The sequence below is a fragment of the Lithobates pipiens genome, unplaced genomic scaffold, assembly GCF_037356315.1.
Source record: "Lithobates pipiens isolate NorthernLeopardFrog02 unplaced genomic scaffold, aLitPip1_a1.2 Scaffold_10, whole genome shotgun sequence".
NCBI lineage: Eukaryota > Metazoa > Chordata > Amphibia > Anura > Ranidae > Lithobates > Lithobates pipiens.
The window spans coordinates 199748726-199775743 of record NW_027507686.1 but is presented as its reverse complement, the minus strand read 5'-3'; the positions used below and the strand labels follow the sequence as shown (position 1 = coordinate 199775743).

The 27018-nt window shown below is 42.1% G+C and overlaps 2 protein-coding genes across 2 annotated transcripts in view; one reads left to right on the top strand and one right to left on the bottom strand.

Annotated features, from left to right (window-relative positions):
- Positions 1–21007, top strand: part of MUC15 (mucin 15, cell surface associated) — a 29054-nt gene extending 8047 nt beyond the window's left edge. Inside the window, exons 2-4 of the mRNA XM_077460836.1 lie at positions 11744–12482; positions 14679–14834; positions 17159–21007. Coding sequence (XP_077316962.1) covers positions 11771–12482; positions 14679–14834; positions 17159–17304 — 1014 coding nt within the window. The 5' untranslated portion in view covers positions 11744–11770 and the 3' untranslated portion in view covers positions 17305–21007. The remainder of the gene's footprint in view (positions 1–11743; positions 12483–14678; positions 14835–17158) is intronic.
- ANO3 (anoctamin 3) overlaps positions 1–27018 on the bottom strand; it is a 371821-nt gene that overhangs the window by 139297 nt on the left and 205506 nt on the right. The gene's annotated exons all lie outside the window — the stretch shown is intronic.

Below are 27018 nucleotides of genomic sequence, written 5' to 3'. Positions count from 1 at the left end.
TGCACATGATAAGCCAGAACCAGGCCTGATTGGTTCTGAGGAAGCCGATACCCAAAACGTCCAATCAGTGGGTGTGCCGGGCTCTGCTGAGGAGTCTGGGAAGGGGTACTTAAGATGTTGAAGTCAAGTGTTCAGTAGGAGTTTGTGAGGCCCGAGTGGTCTGTTCTTGTTTCCTGGAACGGGGTAGCCCCACGAGGGGTCCCGGTCACAGAGTGTTCAACATCCCGCAACATGCTTCTGTTGGTTACCCCCAATAGACCCGCCTGGTCTGGGGTAGGGATCCGTCTGTTCCCAAGTCTCGAAACCGGCTGGTCCGAGGTGCAGTAACTGAGTGAGGATTCAAGGTGTCCGGGTGTGCTCTTGGCTTGGAGGGGCACCACAGCTCGTGAAAGTGACCGGGGGAGGATTGCAAGCTTGCATCCTGAGAAGTGCCTGGTTACTGAGTTGGGAAGGACATTGACGAATCCACACTTTTTCCAGTACTATCAAGGACACAGAGAACGTTCCAGGTACTGAGGAAAAATGTTCCAGTTCACTTTCAGTTACAACTTGTTCGAGGTCAGATATTCAAAGTGCTGACTGCCATAATCTCTGGCTAGAGATTTGTTCAGCCTTGAAGCGCCCAGCTGTGAGTGGCTACTCTCTGGGTGGTACTAGAGACTTTGTTATGTCTGCAGTTCAAGGTGTCTGAGTTCTTCACCCTTGCCCTCTGTTCCTATATGAGACTGTGTTGTTGGATATTACCCCTGCAAAAAAAAAACCTTTCAAAATGACTTTTCTGGTGTCAGCGTCCAGGTTGTTGGGTATCAACCCTGGGAACCCCTAGACGTGGAAGAACAAGCCAAGTGGAGGTAACCGGTAAGCCCATAAAGTTAAGGCCACCCTACAAAGGGTTATGGCTGCTACAGAAATGTTCCTGTCAATCTGTCTCACCGGCTATAGCTGGCTGTGCTGATCAGTGTATTTTGATGGCAGGGAAGTCTCCTGCTCAGCGGGAGGGGGTCCCTCCATCCACACTGAGTGTGTAGATGGGGAATTCGGATCACTTTCTTTCTTTCTTTCTTTCTTTCTTTCTTTCTTTCATTAAACCTCCTGGTTGAAAGAAAAAAAAAAGATGCAAAGTGTATGACCAGCCTTAGTTGACTCACTACGTACTGAAAAAGCATAAGGATGACATCCCTGGAGCCTTTATACACAAGTTGGTAAAAGCAATGCTCACATTTTTATCTTGACCACTTCACAAACATTACATTCTGTGAAAACTCAAATTCTTTGCATCCGCTTTTTGTTATGCAAATTATTTCCACCAACAAACGCACATTTACTTATGAATGATGATTCAATTTAATGCAACCATTTCTTCCTAAGCTCCCAGTATAATTGTTAGTATATTATTGCATTAAGGATGATGTCAATCTCCTTTTTAAATGATGTTGCATTAAGCTCCTTAGGTGCTATTAACCAGCATTGAAAGCAGACCAATAATAGAAGTGCATGCTATTTATACAAAATTTACTTATTATGTACAATTAGATCATTACAAAACTTGTTAAAGTGGCAACACTACATTCCTGCTACATTTTTATGTAGTTATTTTCAAAGTTGCTGATCACAATGTTCTTAGTAATGTGTACTGATAAATGAAGTGCACAGGAAATTGAACACTGGGAATGAACAAAAGCAGCAATTTAGTTCTGGAAATATCAAATGGCAATGTCCATTTACTTTTATAGGGATATTCTAGCCATGCATTAATGTATAGCAGCCATAGGAGCTCTGCAACTGCCCAGCCTCTGTAATAGCTGCAAGGCTGGAGGCCTCATGGGTAAAGCAATACATTGTAATTCTTCATAAGGTCTTTTTCACACAGGCTTCAGTTTTTATAAGCGTACTGCACACAGCAAGCTTTTGTAAAGCTTTCTCCAATTTTCAAGCATCTTTGTTAAAGCCTTTAGCCACAGACTATAGCAACCAGGCGTGTGTGTACACATCTTAAGATGGCGGCTGGGCTGTAAAAAGCCGACCAATTGCTTCCACAAATACTGGCAGTGCCACGGCCCCCTGCCATGTATTCTGAACTCTGCTGTCCTAACTTCAGGCCTGGGATGGGTGTCTGCAGGTAGAGCAAATGAAGCTCAGTGAACATTTGCTGAGTCCCCTTCTACTGAAGCTTTTACAGCTTCTCTCTTTATCGGACAGTAAGTTGGAGTCAAGTCTCCAAATTTTTGAGGTGTGGCTATGTTGTAGAAAAGTTGGGTTAAGAGTGACTGGGTGATGGTCTGAGGTGATCATTGGTTCGATTGTTGATTTGGATAGGAACGATAGGTCCTGTTGGCTGAGGAAGTAGTCCAGGCGAGAATCTTTGCTGTGTAGGGCTGAAAAGTATGTAAAATTTTTATCGTGGGGCTGAAGGGTTCTCCACGTGTCATGAAGGGAGAGTTTGTGGAGAGAGAGCTTAATTTGTCGCAGGGCACAGAATGGGAGATGTAAATAAGAGGGCCCAGGGAGGCGTTTGAAGTTGCCTCTTAAGATGAGAACTATAGATTAAAATTGGGTTAACAGACGGGTAATCGATCTGAAGAATGGGACCTGAGAGGTGTTAGGGCTATATATGTTAGCTAAGGCGATCGGTTTGTCCCAGAGAGTACCTTTTACGAAGATATAGCATCCTTGTTCCTTGCTAAAGTGTCTGTTATTTGGAGGGGGAGGTTTCTGGATAGAATGGATGGCCCCTTGATTATGGAAGTGGGGGATGTGGCATGGTATACGTGTGGATATTGATTATTTTTCATTTTGGGGATGGCATTTGCTTTAAAGTGGATCTCCTGTAGGAATATGACATCTGCCTTTAAACTATAAATGTGCAGGTTCTTCTGTATCAGCTGTGTAGGGGGGATAGGTATATAAAAAAAGAAGGGGGATGCGATAATCATGTTTTCCAGTATTGGGGGGGGGGGGGGGGAGGGGTGAGCACATATATGCTATACTTGTGGGAGTCCCTGTGAGGGTTAGAGGAGCGTATGGGTATAGTGACTGAGGTAGAGCTATTAGGTGTCAGACAGGCTAAGTAAGGGAGGGTCTTCTGTGTGAGAATCTTACATTTTTTTCAGGTTCGGTGGGAGGGTTTTTTTCCATCGAGAGCAATAACAATAAACGGAAAGGTAAGGCAGCCAGGGCTGTCTAAGATTTGGTATAGCAGTGCAGTTTTGAGGTTAATCATATGATGTGTAAAACATATATAGGTAAACTCTTCAACTTAAAGAACATGTAATAACATTCCAACATATATTGGAGTATTTGGGGGAGCTTCCGAGGGGAGGATCAGAGGATGATAAAATTAAGAAATAAATTTGTGAGAGATAGCTCGCCAAGCGTTTTGCATGGGTTAGGCAACCCTCTATATTTTGAGTTCGCTTTTAGGTATAAGGGAGGTTAGCTAATAGGTTTATTTATGGTGTATATGTATTTGGTGTATATTAGAGATATATAATCCTCTGATATTTTCCCTCAGAGTCTCCTCTAGCTTGATAAACAGAGTGCGCATATCAGCGGATCAAGGCATTTGGTGTGGTGGTCAAAAAAATGTATATTCTCTGGCAAAAGCTTATGACCTCATGTGTGTATCTAGAATAAATGGTTTGCTTTAGGGCAGGTAATGTACTTACTGGTGGCGGAGAAGAGTGTATTTTATTTTTTATTTATTTTTTGTGTACAGAGAGTAGGATAATGGTAAATGGAAGAGGATGGGTTTTAGCAGGTAGGATAGGAGTAGGGGTAAGTAGTAGATAAGAACAGGCAGAAATGAGTGGGGGGCTTCACAAAGAGTGGCATAAGTCGAGAGCTGTTACTCCCTTTGTTCGTCGGAGCTTGGGAAGTTATGAAACGGCAGGTGAGAAAGTCCTCATTCGGTGGTCGTTCCAGAGTCTGCGGGTCCTAAAAAAGTAGATGAGTTAATGTAGGTTGTTGTTCAGAGATTTAAATGATAGGAGCGTTTGCCTGTAGTTCCATGGTTGAGGGTTTACGATTTGTTGAGGTTTAAAGTGGCAAAGATTGTGTTAACTGTGTTTTCTTCATTCAATGAAGAGGGCGAGCCGTCTCCTTCTTCCTCCCCTCTCCCCTGTTGCTTGTAAATGGAACTCTGAGGGGTGTTATGGGTAATGTGAGTCCCAGTTGGAGTAGGCCCAGTTAATGTTTTGGAATGTATGAGGTATGCCAATCAAGGAGCTGAGCCATGTTCTTGTTAAGAGTGTTGTACTGTATGTGTCATCAGAGGACTTTTAGAGCTGTGTGGTAAACTTGTTGATAACTTTGTTGATAAGTTTGGAGTATCACAAACTTCAATATTCTCATACCGAGAGGATTGGTAGGGTATTACATTGTATATCCCTGTATGTTACGGTCATATGCTAATTTAATACTGACATATAATCATACACATAGGTTGGACTTGTCTTTTTTTCAACCTCCCCTACTATGTAAATATGTATTGGGGAATACAGTCATAAAGACTGGGAACTGAGGAGGTAAAGGGTTAGTCAATAGCGGGCAAAAAAAAGACAGATATTGGAGTGAAAGTACTGACCTCGACCCACTGATTGCAGCCTGGGATAAGTATGTTTTTCTTTAATCGGAGAGGTGAGCCCTTCTGTGCGCTGGAGATGTTGTTGGGCTGTCATTTCTCAGAGCATCTTGGACAACTGGAGGTAGGTACTGTGATGTGAATGAACGTCGGCAGCTTGGACCACGTTGGCCTGCATCGCTGATATCTTCCGTAGAGGAGACACGTCTTGCTGGTGGAAAACGGAAGTCGCTATACCAATCAGGTCAGTCACAGGAATCTCCAGGATGTTGCAAAAGTGATCTAAATCTTCGGGGACTCTTAGATTTGCTGTGTGACCTTGGTTAGTAGCTGAGAGGCAAAGCGGGAATGATAGATTTAGAGCATAAGAGGTCTAAGAGGAGTCTCAGCTCTTTTCTGCGTTGCAGGGTGATGTTTGATAAATCTTGGTAGATTTTGACTTCTGCACCATGAGACATTAGGTGGCCTCTGTTAGGTGCTTTTCTTAGGATTTCTTTTTGGGGAAAGCTGACAAGACAGCATAACACATCCATTGGAGGATCAGTGTCTCTGCCTCATGGTCTGAGTGCTCTATGTATGCACTCCAATTCTATTGCGGCATTCCTGAGGCCTTTCCAGGAGGTCATTACAAAGGGCTACTGTGGCCTGGGCAAGCCTATTGAGTTCAATGTTTTCAGGCATGTCTCTTATCCTTAAGTTGTGGCGCCTGCCACAGTTGTCGAGGTCTTCTAGGTGGTGGTAAAGCTCTTGCAGATGTATGGCTTGGGATTTGGCGACTTGTTGCACCTGGCAGAGAGAGGCATCATGGCAGGCTGCTGTTCTTTCCACTTCCCCTACTCTGGTGCCGATGTCATGTATGTCCTCTCTGAGGTCGGAAATGGTTGCCGACAGTGTATTCTTGATGTCGGCAGTGATCTCATGGAGGTCATTTGGGCTTGGGGCTCCTGTCTCTCTTGAGCTCAGAGGAGCAGGGGCAGAGCTTATATCCTGTGATTGGAGTGTGCTTCTGCTAAAGGAGTGGGATCTCTGGGAGGAAGCCTGTGAGGCAGACATGTTGTCCCTCTGCTGCTGAGTGCAGAATAACTATGGAATATTCCTGCTTAGCTGGGTCCTTGGAGCTCTAGGTTATTGGGACCTGGTGGTAGAAGCTCTGCGGTGTATTGACAATGTGACTACTATGAACATATATGTGGCAGTGACACCACTGTGGCCCAGCCAGCCAAGCAGCTGAAGAGTCAGAACTCGTAAAGAAGATGGCAGTGCATGGGACCAATTTTATTTTTGCAGAGGTTTAATTCTACCATCAGGTCATACCAGGAGTTCCATTTTGAATGTAAAAGCCAGACAGCAGAATTTTCAGAAGGAGGTCTACAATACTGTACCTGTTGGTTTGCATGTGAAAAGGAGAATGCAACCATGTTGTAGCAGGAGTGGGACTCCAGGCATCCAACAAGTCTCCACCTGTGATTAAACTCTTGCATTTAGCTGTTCTGATGCATTATTATAACTCTCAGTAGACCATAGAAATCGCAGTGAAGTGATTAAAAAAATAAATAAATAAATAGTTGGTTGGATAAATTTGTACGTTTAATAATTGTTGCACAAGCAGGAAGGACAGAAGCAGTTGAGATCTTTACAGTCCTTTTTGAAACCAGATCATATGTTTGCATAACAACAACTGAAAGCTTTAGTAGTCACCATGGCATTGATGTGGCCAAATAAAGCTCAGAATGTTTTCTTTGGGAGTTAGGAAATCCAGCAAGGTGAAGCACTGAAGGTGGGTGAAGTATTGTATACCTAAGATGTCACATGGCCAAGATTAAAGAAGAGAGCAGTATAAAGCCCTGAAGCAATCTCCTGGAAGGCTGGAGACCTGCCAAGGAATGTGGCTATGCCAGTGTTTGTTTTACGATCAAATAACAAAGCATTAAAAAATAAGATAGTGTAATTACTTTACAAGCCACAAAGCTACATCACCTTTCCAAAAACTATACAGTATATGTATGTAATGCCAGAAAAATGCAGATCGGAGGTACATCATTTGTAAGATAGGTCTGTGAATGGGGTTCTGGAATCGGGCTTTGTGTTTACCAGTTTGAAATTCTACTTTAAAGGGGATGCATAGTGGGTTTTGTATATATTTTTGCTCTTTAATGGTCAGGGCTTTTTACTTTTAAAAAGGATTTGATGTCCATTTTTTAATATTTTATAAAAAAAATATTTCTAACCAGCAGTTCTTCCCAGATGGTTTTAATCTACACTATATTGTCTAAAGTATTGGGACGCCTGCCTTTACATGCACATGAACTTTAATGGCGTCTTAGTCTGTAGGGTTCAATATTGAGTTGGCACACCCTTTGCAGCTATAACGACTTCAACTCTTCTGGGAAAGCTGTCCAAAAGTTTTAGGAGTGTGTCTATGGAAATGTTTGACCATTCTTCCAGAAGCGCATTTATGAGGTCAGGCACTGGTGTGGACGAGAAGGCCTGGCTCGCAGTCTCCGCTCTAATTCATCCCAAAGGTGTTCTATCGGGTTGAGGTCAGGACTTTGTGCAGGCCAGTCACGTTCCCCCACCCAAAACTCACTCATCCATGTCTTTATGGACTTTGCTTTATGCAATGGTCCAAATGATTTGATGGGAGGGAGGAATACAGTGTGGGGTTGTTTTTCAGGGGTTGGGCTTGGCCCCTTAGTTCCAGTGAAGGAAAGTCTTAAGGTATCGACATACCAATACATTTTGGACAAATTTCATGCTCCCAACTTTGTGGGAACAGTTTGGGGATGATCCCTTCCTGTTCCAACATGACTGCATACCAGTGCACAAAGCAAGGTTCATAAAGACACGGATGAGCGAGTTTGGGGTGGAGGAACTTGACTGGCCTGCACAGTCCTGACCTCAACCTAATGGAACACCTTTGGTATGAATTGGAGCGGAGACTGCGAGCCAGGCCTTCTCCCTAACATCAGTGCCTGACCTTACAAATGTGCTTCTGGAAGAATGGTCAAACATTCCCATAGACACACTCCTAAAATCTTGTGGCCAGTCTTCCCAGAAGAGGTGAAGCTGGTATAGCGGCAAAGGGAAGGCCAATTCCAAATTGAACCCTACGGATTAAGACTGGGATGCCATTAAAGTTCATGTTTGTGTAAAGGCAGGCATTCCAATACTTTTGATAATATGGTCTTTCTCCTATATAGCCACCAAAAAAAAAAGCATTTTCCTGAGATCAATAGCTTCAGCTAAAAATGTTAAAATGTCAAATTCACATGGGCGCTGCTTGCAAGAAACAATAGAATCCGTTCTAAACACTGTATGCAAACAGCAGCAACTGGCAGATTTGTACTGTGTACAAATCAATGGCCGTCATTGCTGCTGGTCATATATATATAATTATCAGAGCAGTTGCATGTGAATAGAAGCTCCAACTGACTCCATAGACAGTTCACATTCAGGATTGTTGCTGTGGAGTTTCTATCAACCAGTGTGTTTGTGGCCATAACAGTGTTGCTGCATCCTCGGGAAAAAAACAGCAAACTACCTGCACCCAGCTGTAAATGCAAAATCAAAGCAGTGACAGTTCATACTGAGCTGTCTGAAGTTTTCCATCAGACAAAGGGAGTCTCATAACAGGCACTGTCTGATGTGTTTACCTATAGAACAGAAATTAAAACCATTTTAAACGATGATAAACATTAAAAATGTAACCACAACACTTATGCCCCACATGATCGGACATTGCGACAACAAAATCCATGGATTTTTTTCCGACAGATGTTGGATCAAACTTGTCTTGCATACACGGTCACACCAGTGGCGGCTGGTGAAGTTTTAAGATGGGGGGGGGGGGGGGGCTAGACCCCACCCACCCTTTTGACCCATCCCACTTCTCATAAGCTCCTCCCCATGTATAATCCACCAACTCCGTCCCCTGTAGTACATCATATACCAGGCTGTACATTATACACAGGGCTCTGTACATCATATACCAGGTTCTACATTATACACAGGGCTCTATACTTCATATACCAGCCTCTACATTATAGACAGGGCTATGTACATCTTATACCAGGCTCTGCATTATACATCAGGTTCTAATGACACATCAATCTGTCTGACAGCCCAGCCACACTCCTCGTTCACCAGAGAAAAAAAAACAGGAAACACAAAAAAGGTGCTCAGGAAACAGCAATAGGCAGAGGTCACCGCAGACAATTAAGTACAAGAAAGCCTAATCCTAATAAAACTAATACAGTCATCACATTTAGGGACTGCAATATCTTACATGTTTGCCTTTGGTGGTGGGATCAGAGGGATGGTGGTGATCAGGGACAGAAGGATGGAGGTGGGATCAGAGACAGAAGGATAGTGGGTGGGATGGGATCAGGGACAGAGGGATGGTGGGTGGGATGGGATCAGGGACAGATGGATGGTGGGTGGGATGGATTCAGGGACAGGGGCAGCTAGCACAGTGAAGCTGATGGCAGATTAGCCTAGTGTCAGTTTTCCTGGAGAAATCGGCTGTGTCAGCTGCATGTTCTGTGACTGAATGGCTGTGACAGGGACGCTCAGTAGTATGATGCTGACGAGTGACTATGCACAGATCTCCTGTTCACTGAGTTAGTGAACTGAATATCAGAGCTGCCTGGCGCGCTCTCCTACCTTTCGGAAGTAACCTGTAAATTTAAACAATGCTCCCGTCTGTAGTTATTCTACAGGCGGAAGCTAATCGGCACTTTGCATTGCGTCACAAGGCGGGTTAAGAGCCTGCAATTGAAGCGCCACATCGATGTGGCGCTTCCCATAGTGCGTATGGTGCCCGGACACAGTGCACTTAGTTAAAGGACTTTAAGAAAAAAAGAAAACAATTTCCAAAAAAACGGGCAGGTTTTTTTTTTTGGGGGGGGGGGGGGGTTCTACAGGAGGGGAGGCAGCACCCGGGCCACCACTGGGTCACACAAAGTTGGTCGAAAATTGCAAACGTCAAGAACGCAGTGATGTACGACGAGCCGAGACAAATGAAGTTCAATAGCCAGTGTGGCTCTTCCGAGCATGCGTGGAACATTGTGCGTCCGAATTGTGTAAACACGATCGTAACTTCCGACAACAGATTTTGTTGTCTGAAAATTTTAGATCCAGATCGAAAATTCCAATGGAAAATGTCCGATGGAGCCTACACACGGTCGGAATTTCTGACAAAAAGCTCCCATCGAACATTTTCCATCAGAAAATCCAACCATGTGTACGGGGCATAAGTTTTTCCCTTTTTAATAAAACGTTTATAATGTGACCTTAGCTCAGTTTTGCCAACCAACCAGATACTAAAAAATACTGATGGTTGACAACACTGCCTTAGCTTAGTGGCTGCCAACAGTAATACCAAATATTACTAAAAGCCATATATTGGACATTATTCATTTGGATAGCGTTGTCTGTATGATAAATCACCTGGGCTTTAGGGAAAAATCGTGACCCTCCCAAAGCCAGCCAAACACATTTAGAAGCTGGTTGGGATTGTAGAGATCATCCAAGAGACCATCCAAGTAATACCATAGTTGCCAAAATTTCAATTAAAAGGTTTTTAGGGACACTTTTTTTTTATTTTATTTTTTTTTCCTGTGTGTGCAGAAAGCCTCTGTAGGCAGAGCATGTATTGTAATCAGGGGCGGGGCATTGATTTAATATGCGCGTGGTTCTACAAGAAGGTTGATTTATGTGCTTCCATCACGGATCCGACAGCAATGAAATGGTTAAATATGTCCAGCCACCAGGGATCTGCTAGCAGTAAAAGGGTTAATCATGTCTCTAGCCACCAGAGATCTTAGGTTAGTAAGATCCCTATATGGCTAGACACATGATTAACCCTTTTATTGCTAGCAGATCCTTGCTGGCTGCTGTACATTCATGGCAACTATGCAGGCTAGTAAGATCGGGGCTTTTTTTTTTTTCAGCGGGAACGTGGGGGGAATGCAAAATACCAAAATGTATGTAATAGCAAAGGGTGTGCTGGATGGTCTACTGATGCTGTCTGCTGGGGGATTTATGGTCACTGGTGGGAATCTAAATTTGTGTGAGGTTTTATTATTGCTTGTGGGGAATCTGTTGTTGCTGGGGGGGGGGGGGTGTCTTATGGTGCTTGTAAGGATCTACTGTTGAGGGAGAGGTCTATTGTTGTGGCTGCTGGAGGGTCTAATAATGCTGACCGCTGGGAGATCTGTTTATGCTGCTGGGGGGGGGGGGGGTCTAATGTTGCTGGGGTGGATCTTTTGTTGCTGAGGGTAGTATTTTGTTGTGGTTTGTCCATTGTTTGTGTGGGAGGGGGGTCTATTGTTGTGTGGAGAACGATTGTTGGTGGGGTCTATTGTTGCGGGGGGGATTTGTTACTGGGGTGGGGACTATTGTTGCTAGGGGGGAGTCTATTGTTTTGTGAAGGATCTATTGTTGCTGGGAGGGGAACCTATTATTGGGGTGGGGTCCATTGTTGTGTGAGGGATCTATTGTTGCTGGGATGGGTTCTATTATTGCTGGGAGAGAAATTTTTGTTGCTTGGAAGGACCTATTGTTGTTGGGATGGGGTCTATTATTGGTGGGAGGGGAATCTATTGTTGCTTGGGAAGATCTATTACTGGGGTGGGGTCTATTGTTGCTGGCTCCAGTGCATCTAATTTTACTACTTTTCTTGCTATTAGACAGGAACAAATTCCATAGAAATTTATTTAGCAAATGATACTTGAGGCAATACTGGGAGGTGGGTAGGGGGTTGGAATCAAGGGAAGGTTCTTGGAGGTGGGTAGGGGGCGGAGACAAGGGGGGACTCAGAAGGGGGGAGTTCCTGCACCCATTCTCTGAGCAAGAAAGCCCTGAGTAAGATCCCTGGGGCTAGACACGACAGCTAGCAGAGATCATCCTTGCTGCACACACAAACCTCACTATTCTGCTCTCTCTGCAGCCTCAGGGAGTCATGTGAACCACGTGAGTCCCCACGGCTCAAGGGACCACTGCTGGGGGCGGTAGTGGGAGGTATCTGTTAAATGTGATTATTTGTGTTTGATTTGTCCTTTTTTGGGCTTGAAAGTCTTATCCAGTTTAATGGAAGATGTTGGCACTCATGAATAAATTACACCACCCAATCAGATTGCTATAATACATGTCTTTGTTTTACAGGTTTAATCATATACTTCGTAAGGAACAATGCTATCAAGGTTAAGAGAGATTGTGGTGTTAATGGCCATTTCCATACTCTGGACCAGTTGCCAAGTAAAAGGGACTACAGATGGGACTTCTACAATCGATCCCACTACTATAAGCCCTAGTGTCCAGTCAGGTAGCAATAACACAACTACCACTTTGCAGACTATCCATAGTTCTTTAAGTGAAAGCTTGACATCTTCTGCACCTGCTACCAGCATTGATACAACCCCAACTACAACTGCTTCCACCACTTTAAATTCTTCATCTAGTGGTGTCACTCCTCTAAGTACCTCAACTATAACCACAAACCTCACCACTTCTATAGATGTGTCCAAGTTAACTACCCAATCAAGTTCAACATCACAGAACTCTACTGTGCCTGGCTTCTCTTTAACCACACATAGTCAGAACACAACAGCCACAAATGAATCCAGTACAACAGGTCACTCGGAAAACACAGTCATCAATGGGACTCCTGCAAATGTGTCCACCACAGCTACATCAAGCTTTACCACAGTCAACACCACTTTTATGAGTGTTTCCAGTGACATCACAACATCTACTTCTAGCACTCCATTTAATAGCAGTAGTACTTCGGTAGCTCCAGGTTCAACAGTTACTCCATTGAACAATGGCACACTGACCAGCAGTATTACAACATCAGGATATTTGGCAACAACAAACCAAAGTGAATGGTCAGGAGGCCCTAAAGGTATGAAAGTGACGTTACAGTGATTTTGCATGTAAAAATCTTTGTTGTGGTGGGGGGAAAAAAAAGTGTGTGTGTGTGTGTGGGAGGGGGGGGGGGCTTTTTATTTTTATTTTTTTTAAACTAGACAGGTCAGGAAAACATGAAATGTTGCATATAAATAATAATGCACATTTTTATTTCAAAGCAGCAGATGGAACTGAGTCAAGGTGCCTTTTGCACAATCTTGAGGCACACCATTCTAAAATGTCAAAATTTAAACAAATTACATAATGCAGTAACATCCATACATGGACACGAATGTTAGATGTAATTTATTCTTATGTTGCATACACACGATCGGAATTCCAACGGAATTTGGCTCAAGCTGTCTTGCCTACACACGGTCACATCAAATTCCGATCATTTATAACGCGGTGACGTACGACGGGACTAGAAAAAGGAAGTTCAATAGCCAGTAGCCAATAGCTTCTGTCTCGTAGTTGAATCTGAGCATGCGTGATTTTTGGCGTGTCGGAATTGCATACACACGATCGGAATTACCGATAGAAAGTTTTTCCGTTGGGAAAATTGAGAACATGCTATCAAAATTCGGACAGCTAAATTCCGATGGAGCCTACACACGGTCGCATTTTCGGATGAAAAGCTCTCATTGGTCTTTTTCTGGCCGTAATTCCGATCGTGTGTACGCAGCATTACAAGGCAAATACTCCTTTTGAACACTGGTACTGACTAGTATTTCAGTATTTTTCTTCTCCCTTTGGTTTATCTCTCTCAGCTGATGTGACCCCAGTGCTGATGGAAAGAGGCAGGGGCGTGGCAAACAAAGGATATAGGCGCCCAATGTCCTCCTTATCAACCAATACATCAATTATTAAGATGCCAGCGACTGGCCCACACGGTGCCCAAGGTTCTAATTGTGTAACAAAAAGGCAGTTTTGATCCACTCGCTGGCTTGTTGACAATTTCTGGGCAATTTGATGCAATTTCTAGGCATTTTGCCAATGCACCCCTGAAGAACCCAGAAGGCCCTCTGGGGTACTATGGGACCCTGGTTGAAAAAGACTGACCTAGGTTATCCTTTTACACAGTACTTTTTGCTTCGGGTCTGGTAGGGATTTTGGGGGGGACCCCATGCCAAAATGGAAAGAAAAAAAATGAATGCTGGCCACTGACCCACACAAAGAAAAATATAAAAACTGTTCTGCACTCGATGCTTGGCTCCCACTGACTGAAAGCTCCACTGCCTACATAACTCTAAATAAACTATGGTTTGGGGTCACCCTAGTATGCCCCAGTTTATCGATGGCATCACCAAGTAACCCTACTCCATGTGACCTCTTTAGTTTATTTAGCGGCAGATAGGCAGAGGAGCTGTCAGTCAGTAACAACAAGTGTTGGGTGCAAATCATTTTATTATAATAATATATATATATTATATATAATTTTTATTTTTTTTTGCATCTTTCTTCATCGGTAGCCAGAGTTCATCGTGATTGATGATATTTTGCAGTATGGGTCTTCACTAGGAAAATATATCTCACTTCCTAACCTAGTGGGGAAAAAAAAATTGTTTTTTTTTTTTTATATATGGGAGTTTTTCTAGTACTTTTGTAGAAAGTTATTAGGGAAACATGCAAACTTGGTAGAGAACAGAACTGCCACTCCATGTATAAAATCCAGTTCGGGTTTTATTTAAATTCCTCAAGAGAATGCAATGCTTTTTTGGGGTAGGAAAAAAATCACCCCTCTTCAGGACTAAATAAGAGCAGAAGAATCAAATCTAAGCTGGGCTTAGGTGGATTTTTTTTTTTTTTTTACTTTACTTCTGTAAATCTTTTTGGTCTAGAGAAAAGTTCCATAGACACAAATAAAGTAGTAAATTCATTACATCCATCTTTTGGCTTTGCCCAGCTCAGATTTAATTTCTCTGCTCATATTCCTCCCTGAAGAAGGGGGACTTTATTAACCCTTAAAACACGATTTATTTTAATTCATAAAAAAACAAAAAAAAAAACCTTAATCTTTGCATTATAAGTGGGGTGGAGCTGCTATTCTCTACATCATTTGCATAATTGTAAACCTGACAGCTATGCAATTACATCTAATGTTATCTAAAGTTCTTGAAGTTCTGCTTTGCTTTCTCTTGGTTATTTTACTGAGCCTTAATACTCCTTATACATTTTAACTTTTTCCTAGATACAGTGAGTGACACCGGAGTTGTTCTAGGTGCAATCTTTGGATCACTCCTAGGAATTGTTTTAGTCTGCATAGCTGCCTATTTCTTATGTGGATCGAAAAAAAGCAGAAGCTTTTCCCACCGACGGCTATATGAAGAAAGTAGAAATGACCCAGGTATGGAAGATATTCTAATTTCAATTGTTGATTTTCACTTAAAAGCTTATTGATATCTCCCATCAAAGAGTTTTGGGTGGGGAGGAAAACCCTTTTTATGCAACTTACCACAGTGAAACTATTGAGGAAATCAAAACTTTTAAAAATCCTACTTCTCCTAGCCTCACATGCTTGACTTCTGATGAGTTAAACACTTTTTTTGGTCACTCTACTCTTCTGGGTCACAGGAGTGCACTTACTTTTGCACTCTTGTGACCCAGAATTAGCCAACAGGCTTACATCACAGAACCATTCTGGGCTCTGGAAGTATCTTGACCATATTGTTGGGATCCACCCAGATGCCTGAACGGCAGTTGGCTCTGCTCTCTCAGCATGAAGCTGAGAACCAGAGCCAGCTGCTTCTGTCCCCTCCTTAGCCCTAGCCCATCACTCCAGTTAGCGTGGAAGGGGCAGAGCAGAGAGCGGTGACTGACAGTTACTGTTCTATTCTCCAGGGAAACATAACTATTTTCTGTCATGTGATTGCTCAGTTCTTGGGCGTAGAGCCTGCTGGGGACAGCTACAGGATCAGACCGATGCTGTAGCAGGGAGGTGAGCATGGATGTCTGTTTTATCAATTCCTATACTTATGTATAGAAAAATAAAGTGTGTGTGTATGTAGATAGATAGATAGATAGATAGATAGTATATCTAGATCTCCTTGGAATTTATAGTCCATATAAAAAAGATTATAGCAGTGTAACCATAAAATGTCCATCCACAAGGGGATTAGAAACAAAATATTACTGAGTATAAAAGAGAAGAGAGGTGCCTCTAAGTGTAACAATATGGTAACATTTAGCAACTCGCATGGTTGATGATTAAAACAGGGACATCTAAGTATGCAGGCATCCAGGGTAAAGCTGTCCACATAGACCATCCTCCGCACTGCCGTCTCTCACCACTGTTGGTCTGCAATCGTGACCAGGAGGACTACCCTGCAGTAGAGAGATCTGAAAGAGGCTTGAACCGTTTGTGGCATGCAGAGTGGAAGGGATGACGTTGATTGCAGTGAGGAGTACAGTCTATGTGGACACCTTTACCCCAGATGCCTTCATACTTCGATGTGCCTCTTTTAATCATTATTTAAGTTGCTAAATGTAACCATATTACTACACTTAGAGGCACCACTCTTCTCTTTTATACTTGATTGTGACATGACGCTACTTGTATACCAAGACATCGCTTGTATATCAAGTCAAAATATATTTAAAAAATTCTCTTGTCTTGCAAGACTCTCTCAAACCAAGTTACTCTTGATCCAAGGTTTTACTGTATATGTGTGTATGTATGTATGTATGTATATATCTCACACACAGAGTATCCCACAAAAGTGAGTACACCCCTCACATTTTTGTAAATATTTTATTATACCTTTTCATGTGACAACACTGAAAAAATTACACTTTGCTACAATATATAGTAGTGAGTGTACAGCTTATATAACGGTGTAAATTGACTATCCCCTCAAAATAACTCAACACACAGCCATTAATGTCTAAACTGCTGGCAACAAAGTGAGTACACCTCTAAGTGAAAATGTCGAAAATGGGCCCAACGTGTCAATATTTTGTGTGCCCACCATTATTTTCCAGCACTGCCTTAACCCTCTTGGGCATGGAGTTCACCAGAACTTCACAGGTTACCACTGGAGTCCTCTTCCACTTGTCCAGTCCACAAAATCTTGCAAAATTGAATAGCCTATTTGCTTTTAGTAAATTGACCCCATTATGTTATCCTTATCACAGTTGCAGATGTCGGAGTTCAGTAGTATCTGTCCATAATTCTCCCCACCTCTTGGTTTTTGTTATATTACTTGCCACACAGGCAAGTAGCGGAAGTCAGAATTAGTAAGAAGTTTGAGTGAGTAAATCCAGCCATACATGGTCCCTGCTGAACTGTCAAAGATTCGATCCAGGTATGGGCAGGCTGTGTGTATTCAAATCAATCCATCAATTGACTTGGATACAACCAGCCTGTGGGATTTTTCTTTACCTCAATTACTGCCAGTGGCTATAGCTGCTAGTAGTTATGATGTTCTGCTTAACCCCCCCCCCCCCCCCTCGCTGGCAGAACACAATAGCGCTGTGGGAGGCATTCCCCTAACAACACGGATTGTGGTGATGGGGGGATTGGGCAACCTTCTTTCCTTCCACCCATGGTTTTTGTAGATTAGAACCGCATTTCACATGGTTTTGTGATCTACAGTACATAAACTTTCAGTGTGTTGGTTCTTTAGTAATTTCTCTTTAATAACTCCCTCTAATAATCTTTTTCTATTTTAGTACTACGGTTGGAGAATCCTGTAAGTCCCTATGATGTCAGCTATGGCGAGTCATCTTTTTACAACCCCACAGTAGTAGAAGAAGCTCCCTACAATGGTGGTAGACCGCATGAAACTATTGGAATGGATGATTTTAAACCCCATTAATCAATGGGATTCAATTTCTAGAGATTTTCAGATTTTACATTCTTCATGGAAGCCATTTTGAACTATTTTAGGAAATTGTTCTACTTTTATGTTACAGATGAAAAGACAATTGCACAACCAATTAATAAATATTTCATATTCTGTGACTATTTTCAGCAGTAAAAGAAGAAATGGCTTTATTTTAAATTGTCCCTGATATGCCAGTTCTTCATCAGATTAAGATATTAACTGCATATGTATCTAAATCAAATTTTCCCCCAAAAGTTGTGTTTTCCACTTTTTTTATTTTTTTGGGGTGGGGAGAATAATTCCCATCGAAGTGTTTTGTAAGCATGAGTAGTAACTGATATTGAATGATTTTAGTTCTACACTTGCATTCCTTTTGAACATTACATTACATAGCAGGAAAGTGGAAAATTTCGCTTTAAAAATTCAGATGAACATCTTTGCCGAAAGATTAAAAGAGGCGCTAAACACTGGAAGCTGCACCCAAAACCGCCAAGCAGAGGAAAAAGGACTAGTCATCAGTATTGATCAGCTTTCCACAGCTGACATTTTGCTTATTACCAAATTGCCTTGCCCCAATCCACTGTCTCTGTAAGGAGCTGGCCCTCTCCGCAGATGCAGGGCTTTACCCCCACTGCTCCCCCAATGAGTGGTGATCTGATAACTGGTGGGGTAATAGTCAAGAAGGAAAGGTGGAAGAAGTACATGATCTACTGAAGAAGGGAATAGATACAGTTTAGGTTCTCAAATACAGACTCTTCTCCAGTAAGCAGTAGAAATCTCACTTCAAAGAGTCTTGCAAAGGCGGCAGAGACTCTACTATTACAACTATACAGATATGAGTGTAGGAAAAGTAATGCCTAGGCTTACTCATATACAGCTCACTTTCTGAGTTTAGGGCCACTTTAACAAAACAAACAAATTAAATAAAAGAAGCCACTTGGTGACAATATCAAAAGTCTTTGACCAAAAACTGATTAGTAGCCAACAATTTACCTGCATATAACTTGTGTTACTGCTGTTCAGGAAAAACGAATAGTTATTGAAATCGAGGATTCCTGGTCTGATTACTTGTTTGAGTTCACGGCTAAGTTATGCAGCCAGAGGATGTGGCCTACAGCTTCCAAGACCTATTTGCAAAAGCAGGAGCCATATGCTATTTCGACCTATTTACTTCAAGGAAGAAAAGTATGTGTGCATATTTGTAAACCACAAGAAGACTAGTTGCTTTTGTTTAAACAAATGAGATTTGCTTTGCTGTACATTAAAAAAGTTGTAAACCCTTACATATTCCCAGTGAAATGCCTAGCCTTAGGTGATACACAGATTAAACAAATCTTCCTATATAGGTTGTACCTGTTTATCTGCACCTACTTTTCCTCCAGATCCATTTAAACTACACAGATCAAAGACTATTTCTCAGCAGTAGAAGGCAGGGGCATCTCCTATCACATACACTGCGGAGCTAAAGCAAAGAGCTTCAGTGTAATCTGAGAGCTAATTGGAGGGAATGGACACCTCTCTACACAGAATCATGAGAAACATGCACTGAGGACATTGGTCACCTGCTGAGTGTGAGAAGGGGGCTGGTTCGTCATTCAGGATTCTGTTGTGTCGGCATTGGCTATTAGAAGTGACTCATATAGACCACAGAGGGAAAACAGATTAGAGATAAATGACACTCAGTGCTTGAGATTGAGACAAGTGTATACTATAGAAGGATGTACCTTGTCCAATTTTCACATTAGTAGTTACAACCATATTAAATCAACTTTGATGAAAGAGCTTAAAAGGCATGTAGTATATTTTATTATGCATTCATACAAATTAGCATAAATGAAGGTTGGCACCTCAAGAGATTGCTTTTAAGATAGTAGCTATACAATCTTTGCTGCAGCTATTTTACTATTGCCTATAAAATTAGTTGTGTTATAAGGAAATATATGGCAAAAATGTAAAAAATAGAAACCGTTTCACCCAAGAACAGCTGGATACTGTTACAGGGAAGCTAAAAATATTGTAGTCCTTTTTTGTTTCTGTATGTTGTCTTTGTTTTTTTTTTTAAATGGAGCAGTTTAACAATGTGGAGCTGGTATTCTTTAGCTCTAGGTATTTTCACGTGTATTCAGCTTCTTTTCAGAACATCCCAGTAGCCCCAAATCCTGGAGTGCTATATTAAAAAAAAAATTGCAGAGAGCTTGCATGGTTGCCATGCAGCACCACTGACCTCCTGGTTCCATTACTAATGGCTGATGAGACTACCCATCACATCGGTGGCCAATAAGAAATTGCAATTGTTGTTATATAGCACCCAGGGATGTTATCCTACTTGGATACCCTGCAAAGCAGTTGAACTGTCAAGCAGGCCCGTGAATGCCAGCTTAGCATTGGTAAACCACCAATAGATTTGCTTGTTTTTATAATCTTCAGTGTTACTGCATTTGTGAATTGTTATCCTTTATAGTAACTGCTATAATAAAAACACAGAAACTTTTATAATCTTGGTTTACCTGCCTAAAGTTCCCCATTACGTTTTGAAAAGCCTAGTAATATGCCTAGAATTCATGTTTCTTAGCCCCCTCCTTAACAGTAGAACCCTAGCTAAACTTTTTATGCTGCTAAGCAAATTAAAGTCATACAGTTAGAATAAGACTAAAGCCAAGGTTCACATATGTGCTAATTGGTTGCATTTTCACCTCCTAATTTGCATGACATGCGAGTGTGACCGGCTCTCAATGTCCGAGGTGGTCGTGGTCGGAATTCCAAAAGGGTCCAATGCGTTTTTGGGTTCAGTTCATGTGGGAATTCGGGCACAAATCTGGACCCCATGCTGAAAACCGTGGCCGCACATATGTGAACTTGACCTAAGAGATTGGGTGAACTGCAATACAACCTGCCTAACCTACAAGGGAAATGCCTCTTAATTTTAATAAATGAAAGTAGTGGTGGTTTGGGGGGGAAACGTCACAGGGGCAACCAAAGCAGCTCAATTAATTTATACGAAACTTGCCATAAAATAAATACTGGGTCTGCAGCTTTTGATCCATTTGGAAATATTAGTTTACTGTCACTGGCTTCAAGCATGCAGCTAGAGAGGTCACAGTCGGGTCTGAACTTATCAATGGCAGCCCTGAAATTTCTACAATGTGACCTGGAAAACCCAATTGAGAAAAAAAAAACAATTGGGCTTCTGAAACATAAATATAACCAAAGTTACAACCAACAACCTGAACTCAACTTGAGTATTTAGCAGCGGTGGCCCGTATGTCCATATGGGGTGCAGGGTAACCCCATAGTCAGATTCAGACTAACTGGCAATTGTTTGCCACCCATCGAAAAACTATATACCACCAGCCACCTCTGGTATTTAGTATCATATACCATAAGGATTCTGTCCCTTTTGTCATTTGGGCTTTGAGTCAGCTCATATTCAAATATTAGTTTCTGAAACAGAGAAAGTTTGTGGACTTTGTACGGCGGTCACACCATATTTCAACACTAGCCAAACATCACATAGGAATGACAACTTGTTATATTATGCAATAAAGCATGTATGTTTGTGTTCATACAGAAAGACCTTTTGTTTTCTTTGTACATTGATTTAATCTTCATAAACACTTTGTACATAAGAAAATGTTACTTTGTTGAAAAGATGATTCTATGTTAAAGTATTTATTAAACATGAATTTCCATGTTACCCTTTTTGTGTCCTTTTTTTTTAATTTATTTTTTATTTATTTTTTGAGCCATCTAGGAGACACTACAAAAACTGCTCAAACCACTTTACACATTGTGTGTGTGTGTGTGTGTGCACATATACACACTTTATTGCCAAAAATATTGAGACGCCTGTACGCGCAAATTTACTTAAATGGCATCTCAGTCTTAAGCCCTATACACACTATTAGATTTTCTGAAGATTTTTGTCTTCAGATTTACCGAAACCATGTAGTACAAGGGCATGCCTGATTGCATACAAATTGTAATTAAGGTTTGACCTCATTATATGGTTTTGGCAAATCTGAAGACAAAAATCTGCAGAAAATCGAATAGTGTGCATGGGGCTTTAGTCCGTAGGATTCAATATTGAGTTGGCCCTTTGCAGCTACAGTTGTGCTCATAAGTTTACATACCCTGGCAGAATTTATGATTTCTTGGCCGTTTTTCAGGGAAAATGATTGATGACACAAAAACATTTCTTTCACTCATGGTTAGTGTTTGGCTGAAGTCATTTATTATCAATCAACTGTGTTTACTCTTTTTTAAATCAAAATGGCAACAAACTACCCAAATGACCCTGATCAAAAGTTTACATCATATTAGAAAGATAAAAAGAAAACTACTCACAAACGGTAATAAATATTCTTGCAGTATGAATAGTCGATAATTCGCAGCATCCAGTCACAGATGAACAGAACTCTCTGGAAGTCACAAAAAACCCTCTTCCTCAGAGCTCAGCAGCTGACTGCTGAGCTCTGAGGAAGAGGGGATGTGCCCTTCGAAACACGTGACTTCTGGAGAGTTCCGTTCATCTGTGACTGGATGCTGCGAATTATCGACTATTCATACTGCAAGAATATTTATTACCGTTTGTGAGTAGTTTTCTTTTTATCTTTCTAATAAATATAATCCAAGGATAATGCTGGTGCGCCCTCTTTGTTCTTCCATTTATGACTTCTAGGGTTCCCCACCCTTGAGGGCAGCAAGGCCTATGCCACTGTATTGCCGGTCTGGTGGTTCGCTTATGCACAGGAGTGTTTCTTTTCTGATTTTAAATCGGAGTCAATGGCTTGGTATTTTGGACAGCTATTCTACTTTTTATTTTTTAACCTCCCTGGCAGTATGATTTTTTTTTTTTTTGTTTAATGATTTTTGGCGCTGAAAGCGGTACAATTATTTTGCATGGAAATTTGGCATTTATATTGTAGGCCTGTAATTCTTGGGGATAACTCACTTAAATCTGTCCAAACCAGACTCTAGTATAGACAACCCAGGTATGATAAAGTTTAAAAAATGAAATCATAAATTATAATAAAGAACTATAAATAATTATACCAAATAATAATATAATAATAAAAATTATTCAATAATGTAATCAAATCAAAAACACTGAAATTTGCTCAGTTGCAGAATTGTCGCTGTGATTACTTTTCAGTGTTTGATGACGAACCTCCCCACAAATCACTATTGTTCAATTCTGCAAGTGATTCTAATTTATTATCGCTGTTTTCTAGCTAGTCTAAAACCACTTTTGATGTAAAGGGACGATTTTGGTTGCTATGGACAATCTCCAGTTTTCAGGCAGAAAGAACAGTTTTTATAATCTAAAACTGCACGCAGGGCACTGGAGAAACCACAAGGGACAAAAGGGAGGTGAAATAATTACATACAGTAATGTAATCTGTAAGACACTCCAAAGACATGCTGGTAGGTTAATTAGACCCTGTCCAAAAAAAAAAAATTGACCATAGTATGTGTATGTCAATGTTGTAAGTGTGTTGGGACCCTACAGGTCGCATAGGTAGCGCTATACAAGTCATTCATTCATTCATATAGTGCGTGTTTCATTTTTTGAATTTCGTGCCATTCTCCGTCCCCGCACGTCGCAACGCTCACAGGGAATGGAGCTCAGCTCCGTGATGAACTGAGCGGAGGATGAGCCGCTCATACTGCGGGGAGGACATTGCAGGATCCAGGGGACAAGGTAAGTAAGCTCTTCCTGGATCCTGCGACGCGATCCCTAGTCTGGCTCGGGGTTACCGCTTTTGGTTCTGAAATTACACCCCGAGCCAGACTCGGGAATACTGCTAAGGTTGTTAATGGCAGTAGCTAAAGGGACCCGCATGCCCCACATAAATTGTTAGCTTTAGATTCCCCTTAAAGTAAAGATATATACAGTATACTAAATGCAAGCGGAATTTAAAACCAGAATTCAAGAGGTTGAACATGAAGTTAGATTTAAAAAAATCAAGGCTAGAAGAAATATTCAAAGTCAAAATGAAGTCAAATCTTGAGTAATTTTAGTTTTATATGTACTACTGTCGAAACTGCATTGATGCAGGGGAGCTCAAACAAACCTACTGAAAAAAATATATAATTACTAAGTCATTTCACATGTAGCAAGGTCTCTGGCCTTGTCCAGTATAATGAGGACCTCCAAGGCCAAAGATAGCTGACATCTTTCAATATGTAGTGGGTTGTGAGGCACAGTGGGTGCAAAAATGGTGAAAGTCATTAGGCGCCAAACACTTCTTGGATGTAAAAGAGATTTTATTTCTTTTGGAAGTCCTTTTTGTATTTTTGGGGGAAAGAGGGTTAGGGCCAGGACACCCTTAAGTAGTTCTAGATTCAATTGTCAGACTCCAAGACTTCAATAGAAAGACAGCCATGCAGGCAAAGGGCCCCAGCAAGGCACCACATCTGCATATGCAGAAATGCTATCTCCTATGGTAACAGTCTTTAACAGTTCCTAACTTAAATGTAACAGTCCTTTCATCTCCACTACAACTGAATTTATTCAACATTGAGCTCCCAGTCTCTCACTAGACCCTCTGATTCACCTACGTTGAATCCCTTGATCTCCTCCAAGGTTTGTGGTGGTATCCCCTCAAGCATCACCCATGCTTGCCTGCTGGGTCCCTAGCTTGGCACTCCAGATACTTCTCAAGCTTCACCCCTGCTAATTGGCAAGGTTCCTGGCTTGACTTACAAGGCTGCCCTGCAAGTGTCTCCTCTGCAGGTTGGGTCTGTGACTTGATCACCACCAGAAATTTCCAGATTATCCACCGTGCATGTTCAGTGAGAATGTGGTTCCGGTACTTTCTTCAGTTACGCACTGTGGTCCCTGGTAAAGGTGGTTGGTCCCTTTGTGGCAACAGCTTCCCTTCTACCTCTGACCACTGACAGGTTCTCTGGCCAGCAGAACTGTCACTTCTGGTTGGACTGCAAGCTGTAATCCCAACCCTGCGCTGCTCTCTTTACAGCTGCATAGGCCTTCACACAGCCTAGCAGCCAGATGCCCCTGGGATAGGCCCAATCTCCGGCTTAGCAGCCTGGGGGCGTGCGACAGATGTCCACCCAGACAGCCGTCCAGGTGGCACAGAACATAGATCACCTGACCTCACCCAAATATATAGGTTCTCCGAGCAGGCCAAGAGATTCAAGAAAACCCCTACTCATTGGCTAAGATGCAGCATATACTCATAATCTGACCTTGGGTTGCCCTTCTCATATCTAGTACCACCAAGTACCCGGACACCTAGTGGTAGAAGAGAAAAGTGCAACAAGGCCAAACTTAGGGAGAAATGAATATATCTCTATCAATTGACCAAGATAACTACTCCTGGCAAGTACATTTGTGAGGAGTTCCCTGACTAAACCCCAGGGTGCTACACACATATAAACCAACAGTGTAGCCCGGACTGACGTTAATAACAACCACTGCTGTGTTAACTGTAATTCTCTACCTTTAAAGCATGACTGTAATTGAGTTGCAGGAAGTAGAGAAATATAAGGCTGGACTACAAAGACTTCAGGATGTACTCCAACTAAACTTCCAATATGTTGTATTGTATATTGGCCACACTTACAGAGAACCCAAGATAAGGTCAGTTGCAGTTTTTTTTTCATTCTATATTTATTAAAGTTTTTTTTTAATCAAAAGTTACCAACAGAAATCGAAAAATACGAATCGTACAAAGTACAACCAGCTAAATAAAAATAGTCAAAGAATACTCTAGGCTACCTGGTAGGCTAAATGGTGTCAAACAGGGTTCTCAACATACAATGTGAGGTGCATGATAGCACATACCATATGGTTCAAATCCGCAAGTGATATTTTTAAACAACAAACATGTTATCTTTACCTGCTCTGTTAACAATGAAAGAAGTGTTAACTGAAGACCCCGACCACGAATATGTGAAAGTTGCTTGCTTTGAAGAAAAGAAAAGGTGTGTGCATTGGGGTGGGGTGAGTTGGAGGAAAAAGGAGAGAGCAACAAGAAGGTCATCCAGAGGAAAGAAAAAACCTTAAGGGGAAAAGTGAGAGAAGCCCACCCTGCCCAACCCCAAAAACAGATATTCTCATTTTTTTATATACTGTATATATTACTGAGGTGAATTTGATTACTAAATACTTTTTGTTGCCTGGAATTTCTCTTCAAATATGGGTTTCAACCAATGATATGTACCTAGAGTGGTGTGCAAATAAACATATAGATGTACACACTTGTCAGTCTATCACACAGGTATATACATAGCTTAGAGCACACTGCAAAAGCACCTATGCCCATACAATATAGAGACCATGACTCCTTACAGGGTTCCTTAAAGCGGAGTTCCAATTGGCACCTTTCGAGGGGAAGGGGGGACAGGATACCTGTCTTGACAGGTATCCTGTTCCCACTTCCAGGAGTCCGGGCCACGGCCAGTCATTCCACCGCATGGCTCCCTTCTCATCTCTCCTCCTCTCGCTGTTGCCGGGCAAGTAGGAGAGAGGAGCGGGACCTCACGCATGCGCAGTAGGGCTACTGTCTGGTACCCTTACCCTCAATGATGGCAGCAGCACCTGACAGCTGATGGAAACAGCGGTGCCAACATTGTGGGACTCCAGGACAGGTAAGTGTCCTATTGTTAAAAGCCAGCAGCTGCAGTATGTGTAGCTGCTGGCTTTGAATTTTTTTTGGGGGGGCAGAACAACACTTTAAGATAAGTACAAATGGAATTATTATAATGGGCAGGGACACTTTAGGAGTGGTGTACACACCGCTCCTACAGAGCCTCAAAGATGTTGCTTGCAGGACTTTTTTTAGTGTCCTGCCAGCGCACCGCTCCAGTGTGAAAGCACTCGGGCTTTCACATTGGAGTGAAAAGAGTGGCGCTTTACAGGTGCTTTGCAGGTGCTATTTTTAGTGCTATTGCGCCTGTAAAGCACCTCAGTGTGAAAGGGATCTTAGGCTGGCCACAATAAAAGGCTACTCTAAAATGTGCAGTTTTATCACACAGCACAATGAAACACAGGTCGCAAGTTTTGAGGGAGCGTGCAATTGGCATGCTGACTACAGGAATGTTCACCAGAGCTGTTGCCCTTGAATTGAATGTTCATTTCTCTACTGTAAGCCATATTCAAAGGCGTTTCAGAGAATTTGGCATTACATCCAACCAGCCTCACAACTGCAGACCATGTGTAACCACACCAGCCCAGGACCTCCACATCCAGCATCTTCACCTCCAACACCATCTGAGACCAGCCACCCGGACAGCTGCTGCAACAATCGGTTTGCATAACCAAAGAATATCTGCACAAACTGTGAGAAACCATCCCAGGTAAGCTCATCTACATGCTCATCATCCTCATCAGGGTCTCGACCTGACTGCAGTTTGTCGTCGTTAACTGACTTGAGTGGGCAAACGCTCACATTCCATGGCATCTGGCACTTTGGAGAGGTGTTCGCTTCACGTATGAATCCTGGTTTTCACTGTACAGGGCAGATGGCAGACTACGTGTATGGCGTTGTGTGGGTGAGTGGTTTGCTGATGTCAACGTTGTGGATCCAGTGGCCCATGGTGGCGGTGGTGTTATGGTATGGACAGGCATATGCTATGGACAACAAACACAGGTGCATTTTTTTGATGACATTCTGAATGCACAGAGATACCGTGAAAAGATCCTGAAGCCCACTGTTGTGCCATTCATCCACGACCACCACC